The following is a 16,835-nucleotide window of genomic DNA, read 5'->3' as shown; positions in this document are numbered from 1 at the left end:
TGAGAGGCTGAGGTGGGCAGATCACCTGAGGTTAGGAGTTCAAGACCAGCCTGGGCAACATGGTGGAAGTGTTGTTCTACTAAAAATATAAAAATTAGCCAGACGTGGTGGCACATGCCTGTTATTTCAGCTACTTGGGAGGCTGAGGCAGGAGAATTGCTTGATCCCGGGAGGCAGAGGTTGCAGTGAGCCGAGATCACACCACTGCACTCCAGTCTGGGCAACAGAGTGAGACTCCATCTCAAAAAACAAAAATGACAAACAAACAACCAAGTATGTAACAAGGCATAGAGTTTCATGCCTATAATCCCAGCACTTTGGGAGGCCAACTTGGGAGGAGCAATTGAGGCCAGGAGTTTGAGACCAGCCTGGGCAGCATTGTGAGACTCCTGTCTCTATAAAAAGTAAAAAAAAAAAAAAAAAAAAAAAAATCAGCTGGGCATGGTGGTATGCACCTGTAGTCCCAGCTCAGGAGGCTGAGGTGGGAGGATTGGTTGAACCCAATAATTGGAGGCTGCAGTGAGCTATGAGTGTGCCACTGTACTCTGTCTAGCTTGGGCAACAGAGCAAGACCCTGTGGCAAAAAAACAAAAAACAAAAAAAAAAAAAAAGGAAAAAAGAGGCCAGGCACAGTGGCTCACGTCTGTAATCCCAGCAGTTTGGATGGCCGAGGCAGGTGGATCACCTGAGGTCAGGAGTTTGAGACCAGCCTGGCCAACATAGTGAAACCCTGTCTCTACTAAAAATACAAAAATTAGCCGGGTGTGGTGTTGCACGCCTGTAATCCCAGCTACTTGGGAGGCTGAGGCAGGAGAATCACTTGAACCCAGGAGGCAGAGGCTGCAGTGAGCAGAGGTTGCACCACTGCACTCCAGCCTGGGCTGGACAGAGCAAGACTTCGTCTCAAAAAAAAAGAAAAAAGAAAGAAAGAAAAGAAAAAAGAAATCTTAAGGAGCAAACCGCAGAGGTGTCCAAATAATTTGTTGAACAGAACTGAAATGCACCTCTGCACTTTGGGGTTGAGCAGTGATCCCCAAACTTGGGTCTAAGGAGACTTATCTGAGAAGTGAAAAAACAGGGAAGCCAAGACACTCAGAGATTCATGATTGTGGGACATCAGGAACTGATCATTGGCAGGCACAGGGAGCTCAGATGGAAACATGAGGCTGACATCCTGACACTCAGCAGGGACTGGGCTCCTGGCTTCAGCCGCTGGGCTTACTGAAGCCTGGGAAGGCTTCATGAACTGCCTAGTTCCCTACACAGGCTCCAAGCCCCTTGCAAGCCTTTTCCTGGCTGGCTGTGACCCTACCCTTCCCAGAAAAGCATTGGCAAAGAGGAAGGAGGAGAAATAGCACGTCAATCAATGATAACTCACTCACTGCAGCCCTGGGCGAGTGACCTGCTCTGCTCAGGGGCCTCCCTCACTTTATGAAACTGGGTTGTTTTTCAAGGATGGTAGAAAAAATATCAGATGAAAAAAATGGCTTCAGAAACTCATATAAAAAGGCTTGGAGTGGCTTATAAGGGCAGTGTCTGGCCCCCAGTGTGCTGATTCTATCTTTTCCGATTCTTCTCTTTCCTTAGCCCCCAGCATCCATCTAACCAGAAAGAAAACATGTGAGATGTCTGAAATAACAGAGATTCAAAGGCATTGGCTTCGACGGCTTGAGCATTTACCAGGACTACCATCTGCAACATTTTTTGTTTTTTTTTTTTTTGCCATATACATTGAGTGGAAAAAAAATTAGAGGAAAGAGAAAGAAATGGTCACAGCTAGGGGAGGGCAGGAGTTCTGGTGTGAGGGGAAGGGACTGGGCAGGGCAGGAGGGTGACATAGCCAGAGCCCAGCCTCCTGTCCTGTCCTGCATTCTCCCCCACGGCAGAGGGGACCATGGAGGGTGCTCAGGTCAGGAAATGGATCTGTCACTTCTCAAACTATAGATGACGCCAATGACTGACATAATGAAGGAGTGTGAGATTTCCCTTCAGCTCAAGGCTTGGAGTTTGCTGCCCTGGCCATCCTTGTGCAGAGACATGGGGTCTCCAGAACTTTTTGTTTTCTTCTTTTTTTTTTGAGACAGAGCCTCACTCTGTCACCCAGGCTAGAGCGCAGTGGTGTGACCTCAGCTCACTGCAACATCTGCCTCCCTGGTTCAAGCGATTCTCCTGCCTCAGCCTCTCATGTAGCTGGGACAACAGGCGCACGCCACCATGCCCAGCTAATTTTCGTATTTTTTTTTAGTACAGATGGGGTTTCACCATGTTGGCCAGGATGGTCTCTATCTCTTGACCTCGTGATCCGCCTTGGCCTCCCAAAGTGCTGGGATTACAGGCATGAGCCATGGTGCCTGGCCTTGTTTTTGTTTTTGAGACACAGTCTCACTCTGTCGTCCAGGCTGGAGTGCAGTGGTGCAATCTCGGCTCACTGCAACCTCCGCCTCCTGGGCTCAAGAGATTCTCCTGCCTCAGCCTCCTGAGTAGCTGGGATTATAGGTGCCTGCCACCACGCCCAGCTAATTTTTGTGTATTTTAGCAGAGATGGGGTTTCTCCATGTTGTCCAGGCTGGTCTCGAACTCCTACGATCTCCAGAACTTTTATTTTATTTTATTTATTTTTTTCGAGACGGAGTCTTGCCCCGTCGCCCAGGCTGGAGTGCAGTGGCGCCATCTCGGCTCACTGCAACCTTCGCCTCCTGGGTTCAAGCAATTCTCCTGCCTCAGCCTCCCAAGTAGCTGGGATTACAGGGTCAAGCAACCACGCCTGGCTAATTTTTGTATTTTTAGTAGAGATGGGGTTTCACCATGTTGGCCAGGCTGGTCTTGAACTCCTGACCTCAAGTGATTCACCCACCTCAGCCTCCCAAAGTGCTAGGATTATAGGTGTGAGCCACCACGCCCGGCCATCCAGAGCTTTTAAATTCTCCTGAAGGACTTAGGACCGATCCTTTCCTCCCCACCAGGGTCCTGCTTCTCTTTTTCTCTTCCTCCCTTTCTCTTGCTTTGTTAATTCTTCTTCACTCCCTTGGTCCATGGCCACTCCCAGTTCCATCAAGCCCAGATGGGACCCCATGGGGTCAAGAGGGTGTTGCCCTGGGATGCTGACCTCATGCTCTGAGCAGTCTCCCCAGGTATCCTGATCCCATGGGGGGAAGCTGCTGACAGATGGTTCTGATGTGAACAGCACCTCCAGGCTACTGGACCTTATAACCAAGGTTCAGAGCTCAGAGCACATGTGCTGGTACCAGAGAGTCTCAGGGGTCCTGAGCCAGCATCCCCCACGCCACATAAACAAGCAAAGCGGGCCATCTTGTCCTGCCACTGTGTGGCCCTAAAAAAGAGGGGGTGCCAGATGCAGTAGCTCATACCTGTAACTTCAGCACTTTGGGAGGCCGAGGTGGAGGATCACTTGAGGTCAGGAGTTCCAGACCAGCCTGGCCAACATGGTGAAACCCCGTCTCTTACTAAAAAAAAAAAAAAAAAAAAAATAGGTGTGGTGGCAGACGCCTGTAATCCCAGCTACTCAGGAGGCTGGGGCGGAGAATCACTTGAACCTGGGAGGCAGAGGTTGCAGTGAGCCAAGATTGCATCACTGTACTCCAGCCTGGGTGAGAAGAGCAAAAAAAAAAAAAAAAATGGAATTTTCTGGATAGTGGCAGGAAGCGGCTGGATCAGGCCAAGTCCCATGGTAAGTCGCCCCTTCCTTAGAGCTTTCTGTGCCAACCTGACGTTCCTAACCTGGGACACACAAGGGTTAGTAAGCGAGGGTCAGGTGTCCAGTTCTGTCCTGCTTTGAGGGGGAAAAGGCGAGTGCAAGGGTAGACCGGCATTGCCTTAGTCAGCCCCAGTGTGCGGGGGCCTTTTGCCTTTACTAAGAGCAAACCCAGACCTGGTGCACTGACTCACACCTGTAATCTCTGCACTTTGAGGGGCTGAGGTGGGAGGATCACTTGAGGCCAGGAATTCAAGACCAGAGTGGGGAACACAGCAAGAACCTGTTTCTCAAAAATCAGCCAGGTCTAGTGGCCTGTGCCTGTGGTTCCAGTTACTCAGAAGGCTGAGGTGAAAGGATTGCCTGAGGCCAGGAGTTTGAAACGAATCTGGGCAATATAGCAAGACCCCGCTCTACAATTTTTTTTTTAAATTAGCTGGATGCAGTGGCTCACACCTGAAATCCCAGCAGTTTGAGATGTGAAGGTGGGAAGATCTCTTGAGGCTAGGAGTTCAGGCCCAGCCCGGGCAACATAGCAAGATTCCATCTCTACAAAAATCTTTTTTAAAAAATTAGCCAGGCACGGTGATGTGTACCTGTAGTCTCAGTTACTCAGGAGGCTGAGGTGGGAGGATCATTTGAGCCCAGGCGTTTGAGGCTGCAGTGGGTCATGATTGCACCACTGCACTCCAGCCTGGGCCACAGAGCAAGACCCCATCTCAAATAAATAGATAAATAAGTAACACTAAACCCTCAAAGCCAAAGAAGCTCTCCTCCTACGTCTCCATCACTCCCCTCCCCACCTCCAGTTCTGGAGAAATCAAGACACAAAGGAGGCCGCTCTGGGAAGTGCTAACATGTATTTATTCCACAAGGTGGGAGATGGGGTGAGGAGATGATCACCAGTAAGATGTCACCAAATGAGACACTGCGAATCCCACACAGGGCAAGGGGGCAGCTACAGGGTTCAGCTCTGGGCAGGGCTTGGCCAGGGACAGTGTGGGGAAAAAGAGATGGGGACTGGGAGATGGGACAGCCTCCCATCGGGGGCACCCCACAGGGCAGGGCTGAGACACATCCTTCCGGCCAGTGACATGGGGCCAAACCCACACCCTTCTCATCCCTCGTCCCCATCCAGGTGAGTAATGAAGCAGCAAGCCCAAGGCCACACAGCTAGGTCAGCATCGTCACACACTCCGGAACACACAGCCAGACACACACACACACACACACCCTGCCACGCACAGCACGCAGGCACACACACGCTTGTGCATGCACACGCGTTCATATATTAACTCTGATTTATATGTGCACCCTAACCAGAGGGCAATCGAAAAAAATACTCTTCAGAGAGGAAACGACTGCCTTCTCCTCTGCCAGCCAGCAGAGCGTGGGGTGAAATGAGGTGAGCCAAAAGCATCTTCAAGGGTCCTGGCAGCCTTTGCTTCAGCCCTTAGGTTCTGGATGGAGGCGCTGCTTCTCCCTGGTGGCAGCCTCTGGGAGTCAGGGCTCCCTGGTCCTTGACCCAGCTTCATCCTGCGGGGCCCTTGTGGCTGAGATCCTACTGCAGGCTTAGCCTATTTCTGTCTCTGGCTTCCTCTAGACACAGGCAGGAGAGCTGGCCCAAGCACACTGATAAGAGCCTAGTGCCCAGGTGATTAGGAGAGAAAGCATCAGCTCCATCAGGTCATCTCAGGAGGGGCCAGAAAAGTCCAGAGCTGCAGTGCCCAAAGCTACCCTGGTGGGAAGGGTTAGGGGCAGTAGCTGCCTTGGGGCGTGAACAGGCAGGTGTCATCTGGGTAGAAGTAACCTCGGAGGAAATAGTGCCCAGTCCTCACTGCCTCCTTTTAGGGCGGGGAGCTAGGACATGGCTGAAGCCCCCGCTGCCTCCCACCGTGTTGATGGCTGGAGTTCAGCAGCTGCTGCTGCAAGAGATGAGACACAGGAGGGGACCCTGCCAGTCCCAGATCCTGATTCTGGGATGGGAGATGTGGAGGAGAACTGGACAGTCTTGCTCCTCGGTACCAGCTCCACATCAGAGGCTGTGGAAGACAGCTCTCAGTTTCCCAGAGGAAGGGTGGGGGGCTTTTCCAGGGTGCAGGAAACTTGTGGGCAGCTGAATGCCTGAGGGGGGACAGAGTCTTCATCTGGGGTCCCTGTGCTGCCCTGGAGAAGCCCTGGGGGGCCCGTTGAGCACCTGCCGGCCCCTTGCTGTCTCTCTGCCAGGGCAGCTGGTCCAGATGTTGGGGGGAGCAGCCATGTCCTGGGGGCCAGGGTCCAGTGCCCCAGCTCCCTCCCTCTACTTGATGGAGTTCTTAATGGTCCACCTCTGACCTGTGCAGCTGCGGAGGATGAGGTCGATGCCAGCCAGGCCGCGGTTCTCCACCTCCAGGCAGCGTCCCGTGCCCTTGTTCATGATGGCTCCATTCTGGGAGGGGGCAAAATCGAGGAGAGAGGAGAGAGAGACAGCGAGAGATACAGAGAGAGGAAAAAGAAAAAGAGAGAAGAGAAAGAGAGAAAGAGGCAAAGAGAAGACAGAAAGGAGAGAGAAAAAGAGGGAAGAGAGGAGAAAGAAGATAGAGACAGAAGAGAGACAGGAGAGAGAATGAGACAGACAAAGAGAAGACAAAGGGAGGAGGGGTAGAAAAAGAGGGAAGAGAGAGAAGATAGGAGAGAGAGAAAGAGAAAGGGGAGAGAGAGAAAAGAAGAGAGGAACAGAGAGAAGACAGAGGAGAGACAAGACAGAGAAGAGAAAGAGAGAAAGGGAGAGAGAGGCAGAGAGAGGGAGACGGAGAGGGAGAGAGAGGGAGAGAGAGAGAGTGCAATAGGAGAGAGAAAGAAAGAGAGAGAGAGAGGCTTAACTATCATGGCGCCTGGCACATAGCTTCTTGCAGAGAATCAATTCCACCAAAATTCTTTGCATGAGACTGGGGCAGGGAAGCATGAGGACCTCCTCTGGGGACTCTGAAGTCAGAACCTAAATAAGCTTCACCCAGTTGGAGTATCTGAATCAGGTGAGGAGCATTGGTGGGGGATGGGGTCAGGATGGGGTCAGGATGTTGAGTTTCCTGGGATATTCTTGGTCTGATAGTCTCAACCCCACTGGCTGTGGGTACTTAGTGGATTTCAAGGAAGTCCCCCCTCACTCCTATCTCAGGATTGATCAGAGCTCAACTAGCCTAGCACTGACGTAGGAATCAGAAATGCTACTCCATGCAGAAACTCCACAGCTGCCCCCAGGAAGTGCTTTGGGTCCACAAGCCCAGCCCGGGGCAGGGAGACCTGGGTTCAGGGTCGCTTTTTGCTGGGGACCCCTGGGGAAGCAGGATTCCCCTCTGTGGTCTGCAGCCTCTTGCAGCTACTCTGGGTGCTGGCTCTGTCCATACAGCACTCACCTGGATGAAGTTCCAGCGCTTGTACAGGCTGCTCTTGACCTTGTCGCAGTCCAGGAGCTGGGGCAGCCGACTCTTGGAGTTGTCCACCAGGCAGCGGGTGTCAGGGAGGAGTGTGGTGGTCCCCAGGGCACCCAAGTGCAGGAAGCCTTCCTTGGTGTAGCGGGCAAGCTGTCGAGAGACCAGAGCAGCAAGGGAATGGAAGTGGGAGGCAGGAGTGAGACATGGGAGGAAGCAGGGCTCAGGTCTCTCGGCTTTACTCCTGCTGTTTGTCAATACTGCAGTCCTGGCCACCATCCCAGCCTGTCACTCAGGCCATATGCTCACCTCACAGGACAGCCCTGTTTCAGAAAGCCACCCAGGTTTCTGAGCCTGGATACAGAGTCCCCAGGGCAATTCTCTGATCTTTTTTCCTTTTTTCTTTGAGATGGATTCTCACTCTGTTGCCCTGTCTGGAGTGCAATGGCATGATCTCAGCTCACTGCAACCTCCGCTTCCCAGGTTCAAGCAATTCTCCTGCCTCAGCCTCCTGAGTACATGGAATTACAGGTGCGCACCACCACACTCGGCTAATTTTTGTATTTTTAGTAGAGATGGAGTTTCACCCTGTTGGTCAGGCTGGTCTCGAACTCCTGACCTCGTGATCTGCCCACCTCGGCTTCTCAAAGTGCTGGGATTACAGGCATAAGCCACCGCGCCCGGCCCTGATCTTTTATCTAAGCATATCCTCAGTCAATGTTTTAGGACCTAGTCTTCTGTTCAGCAACGTCGGGGAGAAGGAATAGATGAAGAAGCTGGATGTCTAATTTCTAAATGGCTCTACTTTCAGCTGGCTGGGCCACCTTGAACAAGTAACCTGAGTCTCCATTTCCTCCCCACTTACAAAGGGGGATTGACTAAATCTACCCTGCTGCAAAAGGCTCAAAGAAGCCATTCACTGAAGAAGAAACAGACATTAAACAGTACTCAGTACTCAACCTCATAGATATGAAAAGAAACAAAAATCTAAAATAATGAGATACCACATTTTACAAAAGAGATTAGGCCAGGCTCAGTGGCTCATGCCCGTGATCCCAGCACTTTGGGAGGCTGAGGCAGGCAGATCACTTGAAGCCAGGAGTTTGAGACCAGCCTGACCAACATGGCCAAACTCCGTCTCTTCTAAAACTACAAAAATCAGCTCGGTGTGGTGGTGAGCAACTATAATCCAAGCTATTCAGGAGGCTGAGGCAGGAGAATTGCTTGAACCTGGGGGTGTGGAGGTTGCAGTGAGCAAAGATCGTGCCACTGCACTCCAGCCTGGGCAACAGAGTGAGGCTCTGTCTCAAAAAACAAACAAAAACCAAAAAAAAAAAAAAAAAAAACCCAAAAACTGAAACTAAAATCAGAGATTATTCACCACATTTTGGTGACTGAAGTCTAAGATGGGCCCTCTCACTATTGGGCTGGAGGGAGGGTAGATTACTACAACCTTTCAAAAAGGAGATTTCTAAATATATACTTTGTTCTTTTAAAATGTTCATGGCCTTTGATTCAATTAATCCACTTTTATGCACAAAGGACATGAACAGACACTCTCACTAGAAGACATACAAGTGGCCAACAAACTTGTGAAAAAATGCTCATCACTAATCATCAGACACATGCAAATCAAAACCACAATGAGATACCATCTCACACCAGCAAGAATGGCTATTATTAAAAAGTCAAAAAATAACAGAGGTTGATGAGGCTGCAGAGAAGAAGGCATGCTTATACACTGTTGGTGGGAATGTAAATTAGTTCATCCACTGTGGAAAGAAGTTTGGAGACTTATCAAAGAACTAAAAGTAGAACTACTGTTTGACCTGCAATCCTATTACTGGGTATCTACCCAAAGGAAAAGACATCATTCTACCAAAAAGACACATGCACTTACACGTTCATTGCAGCACTATTCACAATAGCAAAGGTATGCAATCAACCCACGTGCCCATAAATGGTGAATTTGATGAAGAAAATGTGGTACCTATACACCATGGAATACAATACAGCCATGAAAAAGAACAGCATCATGTTTTTTGTAGCAACATGGATGCAGCTGGAGGCCATTATCCTAAGAGAATTAATGCAGAATCAGAAGACCAAATACTGTATGTTCTCACTTGTGAGTGGGAGCTAAATATTGGGTATTCATGGACATAAAGATGGAAATTACAGACACTGGGAATGCCAAAAGGAGGGAGGGAGAAAGGAAGGCAAGAGTTGAAAAACTGCCTATTAGGTATTATGCTTACTACCTGGGTGACGATTTCAAGCATACCCCAAACCTCAGCATCATGCAATACACCCTTGTTAAAAACCTATATATGTACTCCCCTGAATCAAAATAGAAATTAAAAAGAATCCATTTGTAGAACTCCATGATATGGTTTGGCTGTGTCCCCACCCAAATCTCATCTTGAATTGTAGCTCCCATAATCCTCATGTGTTGTGGGAGGGACCTGGTGGGAGGTAATTGATTCATGAAGGGAGTTTTTCCCATTCTGTTCTCATGATAATGAATAAGTTTCATGAGATCTGCTGGTTTTATAAAGGACAGTTCCCCTGCACATGCTCTCTTCCCTGCCGCCCCATAAGGCATCCCTTTGCTCCTCCCTCGCCTTCCAACATGATTGCAAGGCCTCCTCAGCCATGTAGAACTATGAGTCCATTAAAACCTCTTTTTCTTTATAAATTACCCAGTCTTGGGTATGTCTTTATTAACAGCATGAGACTGGACTAATACACTCTATCAGAAGGAAATAATCAGAATTGCAAACAAAAAATTCATGGGTAGGGTATTTATTGCAACATAATTTATAATAATGAAAGAGCAGAGCAAAAATATCGTAAGTGGGCAACATAATCCTAGTACTTGCTTTATGCTCTATGTACAACAACAAATGCTGGATGATTGTGGTAGGTTGCAAAACTGACCACATCCTCCGCTATTCCTTCTATACACCCATGGCAAGATGGCTTTGAAGCAATTTCCATCAAGAAATGGAGTCTGTTCCCCCATCCCTTGAATGTTGGTTGGCCCTGTGACTTGCTTTGGCCAATGGAATGGAGCAGAAGTGAGGCTGTGCCTGTTCCTAGACGAGACTTTTAGCCTTGTATGAATCCTTTCAGTCTCTCGGAACAGTAAGCTCAGGCTGGCCTGTTTGAGGATGAGAGTCATGTGGCCCAACCAATTGCTAGTTAACCACCAGTTAACCAAATGGATGAGGCCAACCTGGATCAGGGAGCCCTCAGCCAACCTGCCAGCTGCTGATAGGAGATGCACGAATGAATCCAGCCTAGATCAGCCAAGCCTAGTCCAGATCAGAGAACCATCCAGCTGACCTGTAGACTCGTGAGCAATAAAAAATGCATATTGTTTTAAGCCACTATGTTTTGGGGTAGTTGTTATGCAGCAATTCCTGACTGATACAGGGAAGGTGTTGCCTGGCAACCTTCCCACAACAGGGCCTGTACTATGCTAGTAGCCTCGCCTCTGCTGCCTTTACTTTCCTGGGGAAGGAAAATTATATTGTTTAAGAATCATATTCCAAAATTTAAAAAAATGCATTCATTCACCCATCTTTCACACTCCTGAGAGGGAGGGGCTGTGCCTAATTAATTTCCTTCCTTACTAGAAGCAAATCACAGACCAAGTGCTCAAAACGTGTTTGGGGTTGAGCACATAACTGTGGTGAATGGCATCATTTGAAAAGGCAGCCACATCTACACAGCTGTTGCCTAATAAATTAGAAAAAAAAAACACTCTGCATCATTTCTAACCATTGTAAAGAGAATAATGCAATTTTCCCAACAACTCTGCAAGATATGTTTTATTATTCTTTACATTTTATAGATGAGGAAACTGATGCATGAAGACATCTGGTCACCTGGCTGGGTGCTGGCCGCTTTCTTTTGGTCACCGAATACCTGATGGTTGGCTGCCATGGCCCAGCAGCTGAGCAGCAGAAGAGCCCCCTCCCAGATTGCCAGGAGAACCCCACCTCCTCCAGAAAGCTTGAGCATATTCTGCCCAGGAATGAAATAAGTAGCTCTGCTCAGGGACAGGAGTGGCTCTTTTCTGGCAGATAAGATTCTCTGCATAGGGTTCTCATTTCTTGGTGAAAGGTACTCAGAAGCTCTTGGCTCTTATCCCAAAAGGAGGGCCTGGCTGGTCTCCTTGAACAAGGGACAGGGAGTTTATTAAGTGCCCTTGAGAGAGATGTGGTTAACGTGTGCTTTAAACCCCAATTAGTTCCAAATCAAAGTAATTGTTAGAAGCAAAATGGTAAGAAAATCAGAAGCCCTCCCTCCCCCTCCCTAAACAATGTCTGCCTGAATATATTTAAATTCTCCAAATGCAAAGTGATGAATGACAGCAAGCTGCCTTTATGTTCAGGGAAAGATATACGCAGCTGCTTACTGAAATTATGAATCAATCTATTATCCAGCAGGCAGATGAGCAGCACTAAGAACATTAATTAACTGAGCATACTGTGACCCAGATGTTTAAAGAGGGAAGCTAAATGCCACTGGGAGTTAGAGGTTCTCCTTTCTGAGGTCTGTTAGGGAGTGAAACAATGAGACCTAGAATGCCAGGACCTGCAGAGGCCACATGGCAGTCCTAAGCCATGCAGCCATGCAGGGTAGGCTGGGGCAGGTGACGAGGGCCCCTGAGTGGGATTTCCTTTCCAGGGGAAGGTGTTTATCTCACTGAAAATACTGGGTCATGTGCATAGGTTCTGCTGGTCTGGCCAAGGGACCAATACTTGCCTCCTTTTCTGAGAAAGTTAGAAGCCAGTACTGTGGTCTGAAGAATGATGGGGCTAAAGTTAGGCAAACAGATCTCACACCCGCTTTTCTACCATGAGGCAGGTGGGTAGTGAACCCTTGGATCTGCTGTCAACCAAATGTCCAAAGTTTGCCCCAGTCCTGAACCAGGAGCCTTTGGGGTGTTGTCCACCTACCATGACTCCTCATCCCTCATGCTCCTTCCTTGAGGGTCTCTTCTTCCTGTCCTCTGCACATTCAATAGGCTTTCCTGCCTCTAAGTCTTTGTCTAGGTGTGTTTCTCTGCCTGGAGATGCTACTGATTGGCCTTCCTCTAGAATGTTCTGGCTTCAACTTTCCTAGGCTTCAGTGTGATTCTCTCTCCTGCACAATGTCTTCCAGCCCCCAGACCTCTCCTTTCAGGTCTTTGGAGCAACTGGATGTATGTGCTGCTTTAATGTGTCTCTTCAAGGTGTGGTCTCATTTTGACCATTTTTTAAATTCATTTTCAAGCTGATGGACATTGGGGTTGTTTCCATTTTTTGGCTATTATGAATGATGCTGCTGTGGATATTCATGTACAATTTTCATATGAACATATGTTTTCAATTCTCTGAGGTATACACCTAGGAGTAGAATTACTCATCCTTGGGCCATATGGTAACTCTATGTTTAACTTTCTAAGGAACTGCCAAACTATTTTCCAAAGCAGCTGTACCATTTTACACTCCCACCAGCAATGAACCGGGGTTTCAATTTCTCCACATCCTGGCCAACTCATGTTATTGTCTGCTCTTTTTGATTCTAGTCATCCTAGTAGGAGTGTGAAGTGGCCACTGTGGTTTTAATTTGCATTTCTCTAATGACTAAAGATGTTGAGCATCTTTTCATTTGCTTATTGACCGTTTTATATCTTCTTTGAAAAAAAAGTCTATTCAACTCTTTTGACCATCAAAAAAAGGGTTATTTGTCTTCTTATTTTTGAGTTATAAGAGTTCTTTACATATTCTGGATACTAAGACATTTTTCTGACAAATGATGTACAAATATTTTCTCCCATTCTGTGGGTTGTTTTTCACTTGCTTGATAATGTCCTTTGAAGCATCAAAGTTTTTCTTTTTGGTAAAATACAAAGTAGCTATTTTTTTCTTTGGTTATTTGTGGTTTTGAAGTCATATCTAAGAAACCATTGCAAAATCCAAGGCCATGAAGATTTACCCCTGTGTTTTCTAAGAATTTTATAGTTTCATCTCTTATATTTAGGTCTTTGATGCCCTTTGAATTTTTTTTCTGTATAGTATAAGGTTGAGGTCCAAATTCACTCTTTTTCATGTGGATATCTATGTCCCGGCACCATTGCTGAAAAGACTATTCTTTCCTTATTGAATTGTCTTGTCACTCTTGTCAAAAATCAATGGACTATAAATGTGAGGGTTTGTTTCTAGACTCTAAATGTGATTCCTTTGATCTCCACGTCTATCTTTGTGCCACACTATACTGCTTTGATTATTATAGCTTTGTAGTAAGTCTTAGAACTGGGAAGTGTGAGTCTTGCAACTTTGTTCTTTTTCCATACTGTTCTGGCTATTTTGTGTCCCTTGAATTTCATATGTATTTTAGGATTAGCTTTTCCATTTCTGCAAAAAAAAAAAAAAAAAAAAAAAAAAGGCACTTGGCATTTTGATAGGGGTTGCATTGAATCTCTAGATCAATTTAGGAAGAAATGCCATCTTAACACTCTTAAGTCCTCTAATCCATGAACACAGGATATCTTTTTTACTTAGATCTTTAATTTCTTTCAATAATGTTTTCTCATTTTCAGTGTACATGTCTTGCATTTTTTTGGCTAAATTTATTCCTAAGCATTTAATCCTTTTTGATGCTATTGTAAATGGTTTTGTTCTCTTAATTCCCTTTTCAGAATGTTCATTGCCAGTGCAAGTAGTGTGTTTAATACACCTCTGTGATCACACCAACCACCCAGGTACCTCATGGTCACTCTGAACTGCAGGTTTTATGAGTCTCCTTGGTCTTTGCTTTCACACAGCCAGGGACAGGTGCCAACTGACCACACCCACTGGAGACCTGTGTTCCAACTGTGCCTGGGCCCTTCTCATCTTTTCATTTGCCTCGTGTGACTCTCTGTCAGCCAACACTGCCTTCCATCCCTGCCACAGTCTAGATTTTTAAAAATGTGTTCTTCCTCCTCAATCTCCTATCCTGGTGTCCTGGGCCCTTACTGCCTTCAGAGAATATTACTTTCCATTTTGTTGAAAAGTTGTCTCCCTTACTTCTCAAAAACCTGTCTTCCTTCACTCTCATTTCCTTCGGTCTCTGACCCTCTTGCCACACTGTAGGTACCCTAAGCCATTATTCACTCCTTTCTTTCATTTCTTCAATCAAGCTACAAATATAACCAGATCTTTATGACTCTAGCCACAGCTCTACTTATCTTCACTCCTTTCTTTCATTTCTTCAATCAAGCTACAAATATAACCAGATCTTTATGACTCTAGCCACAGCTCTACTTATCTCTTAATTTGAATTTCCTCTCTCTTATACCTTTAATGCCTTGAAACCTAACTTCTGCCATTGTTACTTTATTGAAATTGCTCTTTTAAAGGTTATCAGGTGATGCGGTTTGAGTGTTTGTCTCCTCCAAATATCATGTTGAAATGTGATTGATGGTGTTGGAGATGTGGTCTGAGGGAGGTAACTGTATCATGGGGCCATATCCCTTATGAATGGTTTAAGCACCATCCCCTTGGTGATAAATGAGTTCTTGCTTAGTTAGTTAATGCAAGATCTGGTTGTTTAGAAGTCTAGGACCTTCTCACCTCACTCTCTTTTTCCCACTCTTGCCCATTGATGTGCCTGCTCCTGCTTCACCTTCCGTCATGGGCAAAAGCTCCCTGAGGCCTCACCAGAAGCTGAGCAGATATTGTACAGCCAAAAGCCAATTAAACCTCTTTTCTTTATAAATTACCCAGTCTCCAGTATTTCTTTAAAACAAGGCAAGAACAGCCTAATAAACCAGGATCTATAAATTATAAACTTCAATTGCCCCCAGGCGCTGTGCTGAGTACAGTTGATATAACTTCTCCTATATGTAGTCACTTTCTTGGAGAGTTTTCCATCCTCAGCGCTTTCAATAGCATTTACATGCTAATTTGGCTGTTTGAAACTTCTATCTCCAAACCAAAAATTTCCCTCAATTCCAACTTTGTATATCCAGCTCCCTACTTGACATACCACTTGGATGTCTAATAAGCATTTTAAATTTAGATGACCCAACTGAACTGATCCTCTTGTGTAACCACCGTCACCCATACACTCATCCAGCATCTATTCCTTCTTGGTAATGATAACTCCATCCTTACAGTTGCTTAGGCCAAACACCTTACTTACCCCTTTCTCTGATCCACCATATTCAATCCATTAGCAAATCATATCCAGATTCCACCTCCACAGCTACCTCCCTAAGCCAACTTCCTTTCTTGATAAGGTTAGTGCAATGGCCTCCTAACTGGTTCCCCAGTTCCCCCTCCTTGCCTCCCTCAGCTTTTTATCAACACACCATCCAGAGTGACTGCTTTTAAAATACTATATTATTTAAAATCATGTTACTTTAAATTGGAGTCAGGGTGTGCCATCTCTCTGCTGAAAATCTTCTGGAAGCTTCCAATCTCACCCAAAATAAAAGTCCAAGATCCTTGCGATGGGTCTTGCAATCCAATAATAGCTTTCTGAGCTTCCAGAACTTCCGGCCACATGTCATATTGTTTGCTGAGACTTTTCCTTGATCATCTTATTTAATCCAGCCACATGCGCCTCCCTGCTGATCTGTGAACCGTCCATGCCTGCTCCTGCTCAGAGCCTTTGCACTGGCTGTTCCTTCTCTCTTGAATACTCTTCCTTTAGGTATCTTTCTCTTTTTATATTTTTAAAAATTTTAGATTCAGGGGGTAGTGTACATATTTGTTACATGGATATATTGCATAATGCTGAGGTTTGGGCTTCTACTGAACCCATCACCCAAATAGTAAACATAGTACCCAGTAGGCACTTTTCAACCCTTACCCTCCTCCCTCTCTCTCTACTCTGGTAGTCCACAGTGTCTATTGTTTCCATTTCTATGTCCAATGTTTAGCTCCCACTTATAAGTGAGAACATGTGGTATTAGGTTTTCTGTTCCTTTGTTAATTCACTTAGGATAATGGCCTCCAGCTACGTCTATGTTGCTGCAAAGGATATGATTTCATTCTTTTTTATGGTTGCATAGTGTTCCATGACATGTATATATATATATATATATATATATACACACATATATATACACACATATATATACACACACACACACATATATATATATATATATATACACATACATACACCACATTTTCTTTATCCCATCCACTCTTGATGCGCACTTAGGTTAATTCCATGAATTTGTTATTGTGGATAGTGCTGTGATGAACATACAAGTGCAGGCATCTTTTTGATAGGATGACTCCTTTTTCTTTGGGTAGATACCCAGGAGTGCCTCCTCCAGATGTTTGAATGGCTCACTCTCTCACCTCTTTCAAGTTTCTGCTTAAATGTCATATTCTTTTTTTTTTCTTTTTTGAGATAGAGTCTCACTCTGTCGTCCAGGCTGGAGTACAATGGCGTGATCTTGGCTCACTGCAACCTCCACCTCCTGAGTTCAAGTGATTCTCCTGCCTTAGCCTCCAGAGTAGCCGGGATTACAGGCACCTGCCACCATGCCCAGCTAGTTTTTATATTTTTAGTAGAGACAAGGTTTCACCAGGTTGGCCAGGCTGGTCTTGAACTTCTGACCTCAGGTGATCTGCCCACCTTGGCCTCCCAAAGTGCTGGGATTACAGGCGTGAGCCATCGTGACCGGCCAAATGTCATATTCTTGCTGAGACTTTCCC

The 16,835-nt window shown here is 46.4% G+C and overlaps 2 protein-coding genes across 2 annotated transcripts in view; one reads left to right on the top strand and one right to left on the bottom strand.

The window, feature by feature from the left end:
- The window catches only part of LOC738428 (putative STAG3-like protein 4), a 72,638-nt gene extending 64,162 nt beyond the window's left edge, over positions 1-8,476 (top strand). Inside the window, exon 6 of the transcript XR_010158510.1 lies at positions 1,588-8,476. The gene's annotated coding sequence lies outside the window, so the exon portion shown is untranslated. The remainder of the gene's footprint in view (positions 1-1,587) is intronic.
- The window catches only part of GALNT17 (polypeptide N-acetylgalactosaminyltransferase 17), a 581,508-nt gene continuing 569,228 nt past the window's right edge, over positions 4,556-16,835 (bottom strand). Inside the window, exons 10-11 of the mRNA XM_016957563.4 lie at positions 7,108-7,275; positions 4,556-6,140 (exon numbers count right to left, since the gene is read on the bottom strand). Of these exons, the coding sequence (XP_016813052.2) occupies positions 6,012-6,140; positions 7,108-7,275 (297 nt within the window). The 3' untranslated portion in view covers positions 4,556-6,011. The remainder of the gene's footprint in view (positions 6,141-7,107; positions 7,276-16,835) is intronic.

The sequence above is a fragment of the Pan troglodytes genome, chromosome 6 (assembly GCF_028858775.2).
Source record: "Pan troglodytes isolate AG18354 chromosome 6, NHGRI_mPanTro3-v2.0_pri, whole genome shotgun sequence".
Taxonomy (NCBI): domain Eukaryota; kingdom Metazoa; phylum Chordata; class Mammalia; order Primates; family Hominidae; genus Pan; species Pan troglodytes.
The sequence above is the reverse complement of the archived record's forward strand: the minus strand, read 5'-3'. Positions and strand labels throughout refer to the sequence as shown.